The sequence below is a fragment of the Copadichromis virginalis genome, linkage group LG7, assembly GCF_057382275.1.
Source record: "Copadichromis virginalis isolate Kocher_CV1m ecotype Utaka linkage group LG7, C_Virginalis_male_GT1.1, whole genome shotgun sequence".
NCBI classification, from domain to species: domain Eukaryota; kingdom Metazoa; phylum Chordata; class Actinopteri; order Cichliformes; family Cichlidae; genus Copadichromis; species Copadichromis virginalis.
This window is the reverse complement of record NC_140624.1, coordinates 56,357,819-56,372,297: the sequence shown is the minus strand read 5'-3', so window position 1 is coordinate 56,372,297 and position 14,479 is coordinate 56,357,819. Positions and strand designations below refer to the sequence as shown.

General features: G+C 39.7%; 2 protein-coding genes across 2 annotated transcripts in view; one reads left to right on the top strand and one right to left on the bottom strand.

Annotated features, from left to right (window-relative positions):
• The window catches only part of cwc27 (CWC27 spliceosome associated cyclophilin), a 31,745-nt gene extending 23,898 nt beyond the window's left edge, over window positions 1-7,847 (bottom strand). Inside the window, exons 1-10 of the mRNA XM_085464328.1 lie at window positions 7,617-7,847; window positions 7,392-7,488; window positions 6,868-6,980; window positions 6,613-6,756; window positions 6,352-6,450; window positions 6,163-6,266; window positions 4,168-4,237; window positions 3,923-4,002; window positions 3,790-3,832; window positions 3,538-3,713 (exon numbers count right to left, since the gene is read on the bottom strand). Of these exons, the coding sequence (XP_085320454.1) occupies window positions 3,538-3,713; window positions 3,790-3,832; window positions 3,923-4,002; window positions 4,168-4,237; window positions 6,163-6,266; window positions 6,352-6,450; window positions 6,613-6,756; window positions 6,868-6,980; window positions 7,392-7,488; window positions 7,617-7,658 (968 nt within the window). The 5' untranslated portion in view covers window positions 7,659-7,847. The remainder of the gene's footprint in view (window positions 1-3,537; window positions 3,714-3,789; window positions 3,833-3,922; window positions 4,003-4,167; window positions 4,238-6,162; window positions 6,267-6,351; window positions 6,451-6,612; window positions 6,757-6,867; window positions 6,981-7,391; window positions 7,489-7,616) is intronic.
• A 236-nt stretch (window positions 7,848-8,083) lies between these two features.
• On the top strand, window positions 8,084-14,294 carry ppwd1 (peptidylprolyl isomerase domain and WD repeat containing 1). The gene is made up of 11 exons (XM_085464325.1): window positions 8,084-8,430; window positions 8,548-8,650; window positions 9,491-9,594; window positions 9,751-9,871; window positions 9,991-10,438; window positions 10,524-10,714; window positions 10,897-11,086; window positions 11,173-11,354; window positions 11,437-11,518; window positions 11,602-11,784; window positions 14,090-14,294. The coding sequence occupies exons 1-11, from the start codon at window positions 8,298-8,300 to the stop codon at window positions 14,231-14,233; spliced, it is 1,881 nt and encodes a 626-aa protein (XP_085320451.1). The 5' UTR covers window positions 8,084-8,297; the 3' UTR covers window positions 14,234-14,294.
• The last annotated feature ends 185 nt before the right edge of the window (window positions 14,295-14,479 follow it).

Below are 14,479 nucleotides of genomic sequence, written 5' to 3'. Positions count from 1 at the left end.
TTCGTAACAAGTGAAAAACACTTATCAGTTATACAATATTGGGTATTCTAAGTTTGGGCTTGTGCTTAAAGTTTAAATGTGAAGTTAGCTGTATCATGGGAAAAGGAGGATCTAGTGGTTTGTTTGGAGCTTTTCAGATACTATTGACTAGGACTTTATGGTCTGAAATTTCTGAATTCTGACCTCAAAGTTTTCCACGGCAAATGTAAAGAATCAAAATGGCTGTGAGCAGGAACTTTCTTAAGTTCATCCACTGCTACTCATGAAATCAGGGTGCATGATATTAGTCTTGGTTTCTTAATAAGAACTTCAAACTTCCATCATAGTTCTTCAAGCAGGATGTCTAAAATGTATGGCTTCCAGGTTATATCTAACAGCATAGGAGCAGGAAGATTCTTCAGTCTCTGCTACTTTGATTTAGACCATTCTTTTTAGTCTGTCTTGTGAATCGCCCAACTTCAAATTTCCAATAAAAATTCATAGAGTATTCCCTAAATAGGAACAGTTTTTCCATAGCTTGAGTTTCTCTCGCTTCATAAAAACTGTATGAGGATGATTCTTCTTTATATCTCGTGTGTGAACTTCATTGATGCTTCTAGTTAGGGCTGCAAATGTTCTGACAGACACACAGCTGTATCCTACAGCTGTCAGCTTTGTGTTAGGACTCTGCAAACTGAAGCCACTAAAGTGGACGTTTGGAAATATTTATGGTGCCTTTTGTAAACAAATGGAATTATACAATTCCACTACCAGGATATAGCCATACTCCATGACATGTATTCACTATGTTAATGTGGAATGAAAGTTATCCAGATTAAAAATCCAAACATTTAGCATTAACCAGTCAGAGTGACCCACCCTCGAAGACAAATGCAAACAAAGAGTCACACTTTAAAAACACAGAAAGATCCTGAATTCGCTCAAACACTGAAATGAATACCTTTGCATTCACGCATCAAATCAAACTATCAAAAAACTTCACACACAGATTTATTGACATTTAATGTATAACAACTGGTTCAGGACTGATACTTATTGTTTTAAGTATTTAACTGCATTGTTTTTTGTTCCATCATATTTTTTTGGTCCACAACCACCTCTCCTTTTTGAGAGGAAAGGTGGTTGAGAGGTGATTTAACATTATGCGTAGGAAGAGACAAGCAGACATAGTGGGCCCTCTTGAGAAAGAGAGAAAGCACGTTTGCCTCTATTTGTTTGTGGTCCACACCTGCTCCCATGGACACTGTGGAAAAGCTTATAGGTGAGTATAAGAGAGCTGCGCATCGTTCAAGAATACTGTTTTCTACTCCTGCTGGCCAAAACAACCCTCAGGTCACAACAGCTCCTAGTGGGCAGCCCACTGAAGCTCTTGTCTAAATATGGTCACTCCTGACACTGGAAGATCAAGAAAGAGATTACCATGAAGATAAACTACAGAGGAGGCTGTGCTTGTCTTTTATATAGACTGTGGTTAAAAAAACAAAACGACAACAACAACAACAAAAAGACTTCTGGAGCAATGTTCTTCGGACAGACAAGGTCAAAGTGGAGATTATTTTAGTCAAAAAACAAGCACAGCATATCAGCGCAAACACCTCACACCAACTGTCAAGCAGGATGGGGGAGGCCTGATGATATATACTTGTTTTGCAGCTAGAGGATTTGGGCACCTAACAATCACTGAGTAAACCATAAACTCCTCTGTATACTAACATACTCTAATGTCAAACGCGAGGCCATCTGTCGACAGCTAAAGCTTTGCTGAAACTGGGTCATGCGATGGGACAGTGATCCCCATCACAGCCGCAAATCTACAACAGAATGGCAGGAAAAAAAAAAAGAGAAAAGAATCAAGGTGTTGCAATGGCCCAGCAAAGCCCAGACCTCAATCTGTTTGAAATGCTGTGACTGGATCTTAAGAAAAACGTGCATAAACGAATGTTTGCAAACCTCAATGAACTGAAGCAATGTTGAGAAGAGTGGGCCAAAATTCCTCCACAGCGATGTGAGAGATTGATAGGGTCAAACACAAAACAATTATTTCCAGTGAATGCTGCTAAAGCTATGATCGGGTGTACTAACTATTTTGTAAGACTACACAGGGTCCTGTAAAAATGTATTGTGATAACGTATTTGTAATTTAACTCATTTCAAGCCAAAGCTTCAAATATTCTCTGGATCCAGCTCTTGAAACTGGATAAATCACTACACATGAATAAAAAGAACCAAGTTGGCCCTATTACTTTTTTTCATAACTAATTGGGCTCACTTTTATCTAAAAATCGAATAAAGATTAAGGTTCTCCATCTATTTCAGGTTAGAAATCTCTCACATTAGAATGCTTAAATACATCTGAGGAATATTTTAAATAAATCCAGTTAATATATGCCTGTTAAAGATAAATTTTTGCTACTAATGACTTAAAAAGGGGTATCTATTATGCATTTTCTTATCTTCTGTGACATATATAGTTACAATGGTGGGTGCTCAAATTAAACATGACTAAAGTTTCAAATAGTGACGCCAAGGTATGAACCACTCCTCCCTACATGCCTCAAGTGCCTCAGTCTGGAAACCTTCTTTCCAGTATGGTGAGCAAGGCAGCATCAAAGTGGCTGTAAGGGTGGCACTAAAGGATGACAATCTAAAATAGCTCACGAACAAGTAACACCAAATCTAAATTGTTAAATATACATTAATTTGTACAACAAAGTCCTCCAGCAATCCAACCACGACTGCATCAGAGAAACTGTAGCATGACTGTTCAAGAGGATTTGCTGCTGCAGAGAGGCACTAATTAATACGAGCTAATGATTGTTTCTACTGTGTCTAGGCCACTGAGCTGTTAAAATATTATACAAATCCTTCTCATCTCTCTTGAATTTGTTCTTGTTGTCATGAAATTTCAAGATTAGGTCAAGGTGGAGCTAAAACAATGACATTTTTCTAGTAAAGATGCTAAAGGTTTACCATTTCCTGCTTCTCATAAACTGAAATTTGGTGCTTTTATTTATCACATCTGAATGAAATTTGTGGGTTTCAAATTGTTGTTTATCATTGTGTTGCACTGCTATGTCTTTAGGAATCTCAGACTAACAATTACCTAATTGAAAAAAGAAAAAAATATGCAGCTATGAACATTGAAAAGTAACATTTTGTCTCTTGGACTCACTAAATATTTTCCTTGTCAGAAAAATAAAAGTTACAATAACAATCAGCAATAGGTAAGGTTTAGCATCATCTATATATTACATAGTCCAATAGCTCCCCCACCAGGATGTCACACCACATTACAAGTTCAACAACAACCATAAGACGCTGCTGAAAAAACTATGAAATACTATTTTTTTTGTTTTTAGCAGCCATGTAATTTTAACTATACACAACAGCTTTTAGTGGTAAAATTTTTCAAAATACATAATTTCAGAGAGATCATTATGCAGTAGCTACGTTTTAAATTTTTCTAGTAGTTTAGTTTAATTTATTTGCAGCAGGGTTGCAAAAAACCAAACAAACAACCAAGGAAAAAAAACATACCTGCGGCTCATCTTTTTTTCTTGCTCCTCTTCAATGGGCTCTGCCACTTTCTCTCCACCCTTTTCCTTCTTTAGCTTTTTACTTATGAGCTCTCTGATCTTCTCTTTCTTCTCCGAGTCATATTCCTCATCTGTGTCCATGTCGTCCTCAACATCATCGTCAGCCTCGTCACCTGACTGGAGAAACACATCAAACACTTAACGCTGATACTTCGCCTCTGAGTGCAAATGGAGGAAAATCTAAAAGACTTACCAAAGCTGCATCACCAGATGCAGATGCTTTTTTCTTCTTACCCCTGTGAGCAGAGCAAACATAGGTTCAGACTTTTTAATAATTCAAATTTAAAAAGGAAATTAAAATAGTTTTATAACTATTAATGAATTACTTATCAACTGCTGGAACAGAGCTCAGTCTGGGATCATCTTTCAAAAGGTCATGGCTGCTTTTGCTTTTTCCCTTGAATGTCTATTTAAAAAAAGAAAAGAAAAATGCCCAGACAACAGTTATTTACATGTCTATGTACTTTTTGAAATTTTTTAATATTTCTAATATACACCTAGTTATGATGTGTGAGTGGCACAAGAGTAAATGTCAGAGGTGCCCACATATAATGGTTTTATGATCCAGTACCTGGCTGACTTGGTTCACCATCTCCTCATCTTCTTCAGCTTCCTCTCCAAATGATAAAAGACTGAAATTCCTACAAAACACACCAACATGGGTAATTGCAGGGAAATAACATATTGTTATAAATCTTTATCAATAACATTATTGGCACTAAAAATAAATTAAACATGTAGCAAACAGTAATGAGTTTAAAGAGGACCTATTAAACTTTTTACCTCTAGTTCAGGCTATCATTCAGGTTCTTCAAAGAGAGGCCAAATATACTGGACCTGCCAATCTTTGCATTCAGGTGTTTTAAGTCACATTGCCTCAGGTGTATGTAAGCCATGCAGTCTGCCTTCACAACATTTGTGAAAGAATGGTCGCTCTAAAAAGCTTCATGACACGGAGCATAGACCTGAATTAGGATCAGCAAGTTAGTTTGTGAAATTTCTTCCATCCAAGATATTCCATGATCAATTGTAAGTGGCATTATTCCAAAGAGGAAGGCTTTAGAAACCACAGCAACTCAATCACAGCGTGGCAGACCATATAAAGTTACTGAGATGCTGAGGCACAATGCATGTAATCATCAATGCTCTGCTGACCTAGAAACTACAGAGTTCTCAGCCTCACATCAGCACAATTATGAGGTGCTACTGGCTTCGTGGCATGGGTTTCAATGGCCGATCAGCTCCTGTAGATGTAGCGTGTAAGTAGCCAGACACTTTTGTCCATATAGTGTATAAACCAGAGCCAAAGTTTCAAATAATAATAATAATAATGATGTTAGCACAGGTACAATAAATCCCTAGGTGCCAAGAGACCAAAAGCAGAGGTTTCATACTGACCTAAGCAATCTGTGTGAATATATTGTTTTCTAACATTTTAACACCAACATATACACAAAACACCAAAGATCAGGGATAACAGCACATACACCAATCAGGCATTATGGCCACCTGCCTAATATTGTGTCGGTCCCTGACTCGACAAGACTGCTGAAGGTGTGCTATGGTATCTGGCACCATGATGCTAGCAACAGATCCTCTAAATAGAATTTGGATGCCAAGTCAACACTTAAAACTCACTGTTGTGCTTCTTGTCCTCACACCATTTTTGAAAAATGAAACAGGCCTGATTGTAGGTGTAAGGCAGGTAAACGATGCACATCCACGTAATTCATCAGACCAGGCCACCTTCTTCCATTGCTCTGTAGTTCAGTACTACTGCTTGGTGCTTTCTGTGGTGGACAGGGGTCAGCATGGGCATGCTGACTGGTCTGTGCCTATGCATACACAACTGTACAGTGTATTGTGATTCTATCAGAAACAGCAATACATTTTTGGCAGTTTGAGCTACAGTATCTCAACTGTTGGATTGAAACACGGGCCAGCCATCACTCGCGCCTCAATAAGCCTTATAAGCCAGGCCGCCAATGACACTGACCACTGCATATTTTTCCTGCTTCTAACATCAATTGGGGGGAAAAAGTTAATTTTCTGCCTAACATATCTCACCTACTAACATGTGCCATGATGAAGAGATAATCAGTGTGACCACTGTCAGTGTTATGCCTGATCGGTGTATGAGAAGCATAAACAGCAGCTACAGTGGACACTTTCACTGTTTGTAAACACTTGATTTCACTTCAGAATAACTTTGTGGTCTATGACCTCTGTAGTCTTCTGGCAGGTGATAAGCTAAAGGAGCAACAACACTGGGGGTAACTAAAAACATTGGCATATAGAATGGGTTACCTTAAAGGTTCAACCTTTTTTACATAAATGATGAACCATAGACCAAGGTCCAGTATAAGACTCAGTACAAGACAAATGAGTAATATTTTACACTGTGAATCATGCAAAGCTACTCTAGTAAAGTGCAAGAAAATATATATCTATATATAGATATGGAAATAAGCATAATATATTCCCTTATGTACAAAAATGCAGGTGCTCCTGGGTACAGTCTTGATCTTGTTTCAATCAGAAAGACAGATGAAGGCCGAGCACTCACTTTGTGGCTTTTGACTGTGATTTCTTCGTCTCTTCTTTATCCTTTTCCTTTTTGAGTTTCTTTATTTCACGAGGTATGATGTCATCAAATGGAGAATGTAACACCTAGGACAGACAAAAAGAAAAGCTTAAATTACAGAAGCTAGATAAACATATTGCTGAGCAGGTAAAATAGAATGAACTAAAATACCTCAGCAGATTTGATCTTGTGAGGATTCAGAGGTCTTTCCTCACCATCACACTCAACTTCTGCTAATCTGAGCATGTTATACACGGTGTCTCCAGTGACCTGGAGTGGGGATTGCAGAAAATAGAAATGGTCAGGCACACTCTTAGCACATCCTGCCTGGGGAAAACGCCACTCATCTTGGTATATTCATATATTCATTGAAGACAGCATTCAATCATGAATACAGATAGAGAATAAGTCATCATGTTCTTACAGATTTACCTTGCCAAATATGGTATGTTTATTGTTGAGTTCATCTGCACGTCCCAAGGTGAGAAAAAACTGACTGCCATTGTCATGTGGCCCTGCATTTGCCATGGCAACCAAACCCCTCCGATTGAAGCGCAACCTAGAGTGAAACTCATCCTGAAAGGCGAAAGAAAGTTTAGAAGACATCGTATTTTAGTGTCACCTGCTCATAGGAATTAGAAATCCACTTCAGAATTAAAAATAAAATGAGAAGAAAAGCAGCCTCACCTTGAATGGTCGGCCATAGATGGACTCTCCGCCTGCCCCTGTCCCAGTAGGATCTCCCCCCTGAACGATGAAATCAGGCACCACTCTGTGGAACACTGTACCATCATAATAACCTAGAAGATCAAGACATACTGTATACTAAATAAACAATAAGGCAACAACAGTTCCCTCAAGAAATCTGAGCCAACAAGGACATTTAAATAAAGACAGTGCTCAGCTGAATATAGTTTCTGGGATTAAATAAAGTCTTATGTACACTCATAACAGCCATTTCTCTGCTTACAAGAATTATATAAGTAACGATGGCTAAGACTCAACATTTACTCACATTTAGTCCATCAATAATCTTCAAAATAAGATAAAAATATGACACTTACACGCGCATGGCCTAATGCTTAAAGAGGCTAGTTTGACCAAACCAATATATTTTAAGGGCACGCCTGGAATAATTCGGCCTAATTTAGCGCAAACTGAATTTGACGTTGTTCTCCAGTGGTTTCTGCACTTCCTTGGTGAATTCTTACCTTCCATGCACAGCTGCACGAAGTTCCTGCATGCTTTAGGAGCCTCCTTGGACCACAACTCAATGTCAATATCACCTGCTGTTGTCTTTAACAGGACCTGCGAAAAGACCACGAAATTATACATTCAGAGCTAAACAGTGTTAGGAGTGGCTAGCTAATGGTGCCTACAAATCCGCAACATTATGCACGAAAAAACTGAAGTTCAAATTGTAAACGGGCGCTTACCTTCCCATTTGTTGGTGGCTCTTGAATGTAAATGTTGCTCATCCTGCCGCTACGTTTCTGTGTTTTGTTAGCAGAATAAAAAATATATTCTCACACGATCTGAACTTTGGGTTCCTCGAAAATACAGATAGTAAAGTTTGTTACAGTAGGTAACTTTAAATGTGATACATTTCACATTTCACTCTTTACAGCCATATTGGCGATACATGAGTTGATTGTTTACTTCCGAGAACATAGGGGGTTTCGGTTTAATTATTGATTTTCTGTTCCGTTTTTTTCAAAGAACGTCACTTAATTTGTTTTTTTTCTGTTTCCATAAAATATATAAAAAGCTTTTATTCGCACGTGAATCAAACTCCGAGAGTGTTGATGACAAAACAATCCAAAACTAGCTCGGTACTTCACCCCGAGAAACAGATTTTTGGATCGCTCCTAGTGCGCTATCACAACAGCCCCTCTGGAAACAACAAGTTCCGTGTAATTACAGCGTAATCTCATTAATCCTAATAATTATGCATTCTTGAGAAAAGGTGAGACACATAACATGTTGTTTATAATTAATAATTGTAGAATTTTAGCAACTTAGACTTGAAACAAAAACAACTGCACAAAGAAATCAGAGATTTAGGCGCTGAACGGAAGTACTGTATTTACGGAAGGACCACACGGGCGATCACGGCAATGGCGGCTACTGAAAAGAATGTGGAACTGAAGCGCAAAGTAGATGATGATCATGATGGGGATGGGGACGAAGAAGATGCCGAGTGGGTTGGACCCATGCCAAGCGAAGCCACAAAGGCAAAGAAAAGGAAAGGTGGGATTCTGGCTGTTCATTCGGCACACTGGCAGCTTTTTGCGACTGCTCTCTAATCACTGCTAATAAAGCGCCAAACGCCGTCCGTTAACTTCTGTGTGTGTTTGTTTCTCTCAGTACTCGAGTACGAGCGTGTCTATCTGGACAACCTCCCGTCGGCTGCAATGTATGAACGGAGCTATATGCACAGGGACGTCATCACACACTTAGTTTGTACAAAGTAAGTCAGCAGCTACAAGGAAACGTTCCTTTATACGTGAGGAAGCGTTTCCACTTTACAGCACTACTCGCTTACATCCAGCTTATTAAACCACCTTAATAAAAGCGATGCAATGTTAAAATGCCTAAACTATCAATTATTAGTATTGCCAGCATACTTCATATTCCAGGATTTTCTTTGTGCTGATCCAGTGTTAGCATTCATGCTTGTGCCAACGTGAAAGTCAACCTAAAATGGTGACGTGTATGATACCATCACCTGGGAAATCTAAACGAAGCACCAGAATTTAGTAATTCTTTCATTTAAGAGTGGGCAGCCGTTTTAATAATTATTATTGATGTATTTTCTATCATTCCAGTGACAAGGCATGCCAATTTCCTGCAGCCTTCTGTTTATAGAGGAACCTTGCAGGCTGTATTACATGTTATTAGTTGGTTGTGTCTGTTCATTGTTTGTTTGAAAAGCCACTGAGTGCTGTATCTGTAATAACAATGAAGTTCCATCAGCTGATATAAGCTGTGTTGTTTGCTGTTGACCTGTAAGCTTGTAAGATGACATTTTATCAGTAATGGCTAACATTTATCTGTTGGGTCTTATCACTTTTAGCCTGAAAGTGTATTATTGTATTATTATCTGTTTCCCTGGCATAAATTGAATGACAACCCCCCCAAAACAAATCAGGCAAACAAAGAAAAACTTTGATGCATCCATATTCGCAATCCTGATTTTTTATTTTCTCTTTACTTCAGATAAAGATTGTCTAACTCCATCAGTAGATGGGATGTGGATGGGAAAAGTGGGCTGAAGCTGAAATAACGCCATAACATTGTGCTGTTTCAGGTCAGACTTCATCCTCACTGCCAGCCAGGATGGCCATGTCAAATTTTGGAAGAAGAAGGAGGACGAGGGGATAGAGTTTGTCAAACACTTTCGAAGTCATCTCGGTATGAACTTAATTTGTGATAACTTCTTTTTAACATTCTTAGTGGCACTGGACTGAGAGGAAGTTATGGAGACCCAGTGCATTGTATCTTATAATATAACATGTCTTTAATGAGTGAAAAGGATGTGTATAAACACTGTTCTTGCTTTTTGCCCAGGTGTGATAGAAAGCATTGCGGTCAGTGCGGAAGGGGCCCTTTTCTGTTCCGTTGGTGATGATCAGGCCATGAAAGTATTTGACGTGGTCAATTTTGACATGATCAATATGCTGAAGTTGGGGTGAGTCTAAATGAAGATTTTCTGGCCAGACACAATAATGTTTTTACTGCTGATAGATTTGGAGTGCAAGTTCTCCTTTAATTTGATTGGTTTCTCTACTGTGATCTGTCTATATGTAGCTTTCATCCAGGCCAGTCTGAGTGGATCTATAATCCTGGAGATGCCATCTGCACAGTAGCCTGCTCAGAAAAGTCCACAGGGAAAATCTTCATCTATGATGGCAGGGGAGGCAACGACCCCCTCCATGTCTTTGACAAAATGCACTCCGCACCGCTTTCCCAAATCCGCCTGAATCCCAAGTTTCGAGTCATTGTGTCTGCTGACAAAGCGGGAATGCTGGAGTACTGGACAGGCCTTCCAAATGAATTCAAGTTCCCCAAACATGTGGATTGGGAATACAAAACGGACACTGACTTGTATGAATTTGCAAAACACAAAACCTATCCCACCAGCCTTGCCTTTTCCCCCGATGGGAAGAAGATGGCCACCATCGCTTCTGATAGGAAAGTCAGGATCTTCCGATTCCTAACAGGAAAACTAATGCGAGTGTTTGATGAATCATTAACGGTAACCTGCCATTCACCTTTCAGCCTGGATCATTGCTAGCGTTATGAATTTTGCACACCAATCACAGCTGCTATATGTGTCTTAGATGTTCACAGAGCTGCAGCAGATGAGACAGCAGCTTCCTGACATGGAGTTTGGGAGGCGGATGGCTGTGGAGAGAGAACTAGAGAAGGTGGATGGTATCCGGCTGGCAAACATCATCTTTGATGAGACTGGCCACTTTGTTCTGTATGGGACCATGCTGGGCATCAAGGTCATCAATGTGGAAACTAACAGGTATGCTCACAAATGAAGGTGGAGACTGAATCACAGTTGTGTTTCGTAATAAAATAATGTTTAAGAGATGTAAACGAGTATTTTAATTGTAGTATACAAACTAATGAAATCAAATGCGATAACGTCACATACAGAGTTATATAGACATATAACTCCCGAGCCCTGTGTTTCTTGTTTTCTAGATGTGTGCGGATCCTTGGGAAGCTGGAGAACATCCGTGTGGTTCAGCTGAGTTTGTTCCAAGGTGTTGCAAAGGCCATGCAAGTGGCACCCACTGTGGAGATGAAAGCTTCTGACAACCCTGCCTTACAGAACGTAGAGCCTGACCCAACCATCTTCTGTAGTGCTTTTAAGAAGAACCGCTTTTACTTGGTGAGACAGAAAGGCATTCATTTCAAAGTGACAGCGCTGCATTTTTTCCTATCTTACTATAAGTTTTTTGTCGTCTCTTTTTGAAGTTTTCGAAGAGAGAACCAGAGGATACCAAGAGCGCCGATTCCGACAGAGACATCTTTAACGAGAAGCCCTCAAAAGAAGAGGTGATGGCCGCCACGCAGGCCGAGGGCCCCAAGAGAGTGTCTGACAGTGCCATCATCCACACCACTATGGGAGACATCCACATCAAGCTTTTCCCTGTGGAGTAAGTCCTCAGTGTGAATGCTTTTGGCTCCTCCTTTCACTTTAGAAGACAGGAACAGAACTTTTCCTCTCTTTGGTTTTAGATGCCCCAAAACTGTGGAGAACTTCTGCGTCCACAGCAGGAATGGATACTACAATGGCCACATATTCCACAGAGTGATCAAGGTACGTTGTCCTTTTTCTTTATGAAGCTTGGCGATCAACTGTGGGATTCTGGCTCTGAGTGTTTTTCTCTTTGTCGTTGACAGGGCTTCATGATTCAGACTGGAGACCCCACAGGAACAGGCATGGGAGGAGAGAGCATCTGGGGAGGGGAGTTTGAAGACGAGTTCCACGCCACGCTGAGACACGACCGCCCATACACACTTAGCATGGCAAACGGAGGCCCGGGCACCAATGGCTCACAGTTTTTTATCACCGTGGTACCCACTGTAAGTAGCCCAACTAAAACCACTTTCAGACGTGTATTTTATCATCGTGTGAATAAGATGTCAATTTACTTTTCTGAAAAAGTACGACAGCTACATGTAAGATGGTGATATTACCGTTTCAAACTTATAATTAGAATTATGGTAAAAAAAAGATTATATAAATTACACCCTTTATTGGCTCTAAGATTTTATTTAACAGGTCATAATAAAAAGAATTTAGGTAATTGGGTAAATTAGCTCAAAACAACCGCAGACGAAGAACAAAATATGACACTGTCTCATATTCATTTAACAAATCTCAGGACTTATGGTCATAATGTGTCAGGTTTGGTGAAACCAAATGGCATGGCAGCGCAAACCGCTCACATCAGCTCCTAAACATGTAATTGGTGAGGTGATGGTTAGACCTGGGCATCTTTCAGCCATTCACTTGACTGTGAAACTTCTGTGTAAACCAAAGTTATTCTAGAGTCAAATGTGAAGCCATCTGTCTGACAGCTAAAGTGAAAGTGGGTTGTGCAACAGGCAAATGATCCCAAGCACAGTGGCAAACCTACTACAGAATGACTAAAAAGAAAAGAATCAAGGTGTTTCCATGGACCACCCAAAGTCCACACCTCAACCTGCTTGAAATGTTGAAAGGTTGTATTTACCGAAGTGCTCATAACACCTAGATAATGTTTTATTACATCTTGATATGTAAAACCTTAAAAATTCCTGTGCACTTTCCTTTCACCATAACTACAGATGAAGTCATTTTTAATTTATATTAACACACCGTTTGCAATGCAGCAGAAAATGCAGGATTCAGCAAAGTCTGGTGTCGCTCCTGGAACAGCATCAGTGTCAGCAATCTTGTAACGTTACATGTAAATGACCAAGCAGAGTGTTGGGTTTCATTCTGTTTCTGTGTAACATGGCAACAGTAAACACGAATACTGTCAGGCACTCAGAGTGTAACGGAAGCCTACACAGACCTGGTGCATCACATTTACCAAAGTTTTCAAAATCCACAACATCACTACATGAGCCAGACTCACGGTTTAATACACAAATTATTCTAAATGGGGGGTGAAGTTTGAGATAAAACAAAACTATAGTAATTCTCTTTTTTTAATTTTGAGTTTGTTTGTTTTTTATATAGTTTTCAATTGACTTTTTATGAATTGTTAGTTTGAGTCTTTTTGTTGTTATATGGGGGATTTTTTTCTCAGGATAAAGATTCTGTGTTGACTCTATGCAGAGCTTACTACACATAATGGTTAATCAGCATTTATACCCGTCTTGCTTTGCAGTTTTGGTGCCAAAACTCTAGTTAGCAAATCTCTTCCAGTCAATTTAAAAGTATGGGGAGAAAATATTTACCAGACATGAATAGGAGTAAACAATGACATTGCAGGCTGAACCAAACCACATGTAGCTACAGTTGTCAGAAGAGCAGGGCAGGTTATTGAGTAGTTACTGGTGTATGCTTGAGAAGGTTTGCACTTATAACATAGTTTCAGCATTGGTTTAATGCAGAAACAAAAAATCCACCTAAGTCTCGATAAATGTGCACCAAAGCCTCATTTTGCAGGTTGTGTTGACAGATTTGATCTGACTAAGACTTAAATTTGGTTAGTTTGGGGTTAGTTCTATCCATCCGTGCATTTTCTTAGCTGCTTAACAGTTGAAGGCTCTATATGGTATTTAAATGGGAAGGAGGGACTCTGAAATAGAAAGAAGACCTGAGAGTGCAAATGGCAGCAGCTCAGAGAGGTACTGTGGAGTGAGGTTGTGAATCTCCTTAAATGCGAGGAGCAAAATCTTGTAATCAAATCTACCAGAAGTCGGTGGAGCTGCTGAAGGACGGCTGTGGAATCCAATGGAAGGAGTTTTGGTGATGATGCAAGCAGTGGTTGAAGTTGTATGGACATTAGAGGAAGACAGAAAAGAGAGTTAGAGTAACCAAGGTGTAAACAAGGATGGCAGTACTGTTAGGTAAGACATACATATTTTTGGACTGTGGGATGAAGCCAGAGTACCCGGAGAGAGTGTGCAAACAGCATACAAGAAGGCTCCACCCAGATGCTGAATCCAAGCCCTCTCGATTTGACGGTGCTAACCTCTGCACCACCCTCGTTTAACTTAGTTGTGTTTTTCAAATGTCTTGCTTTTTGCCTTTTATTTAACTAAAATGCTTTTTATTTAGTTAAGGATAATGACCTCGGTCAGCAATGGACAACAAGTGCTTATAAGATCAACATATGTGTGATTTTTTTTTTTTTTCTTTTTAAATTCTTTATGTGCTTCTGTTTTTCTGCAGCCCTGGCTTGACAACAAGCACACTGTGTTTGGGAGGTGCACTAAAGGCATGGAGGCAGTCCAGAGGATCTCCAATGCCAAAGTCAACCCGAAGACTGACAAGCCATATGAAGACATCAGCATTATTAACATCACCATAAAGTAATTGTATGCCTTTGTCATGTAATGTACAGCGATTTATTAAAGAAGACCAAATGTTGTTATAAGAGTGTCTCCAGTTTACATGTCGAAGTATCATCGGGCAAGATGCTGAACCCTGAGTTGCCCCGATGCGTGCGTGTGTGTGTGAGAGAGAGTGTGTGTGTGTGTGTGTGTGTGTGTGTGTGTGTGTGTGTGTGTGTGTGTGTGTGAGAGAGAGAGAGAGAGAATGATAGAGACAAGTGCTGTGTGA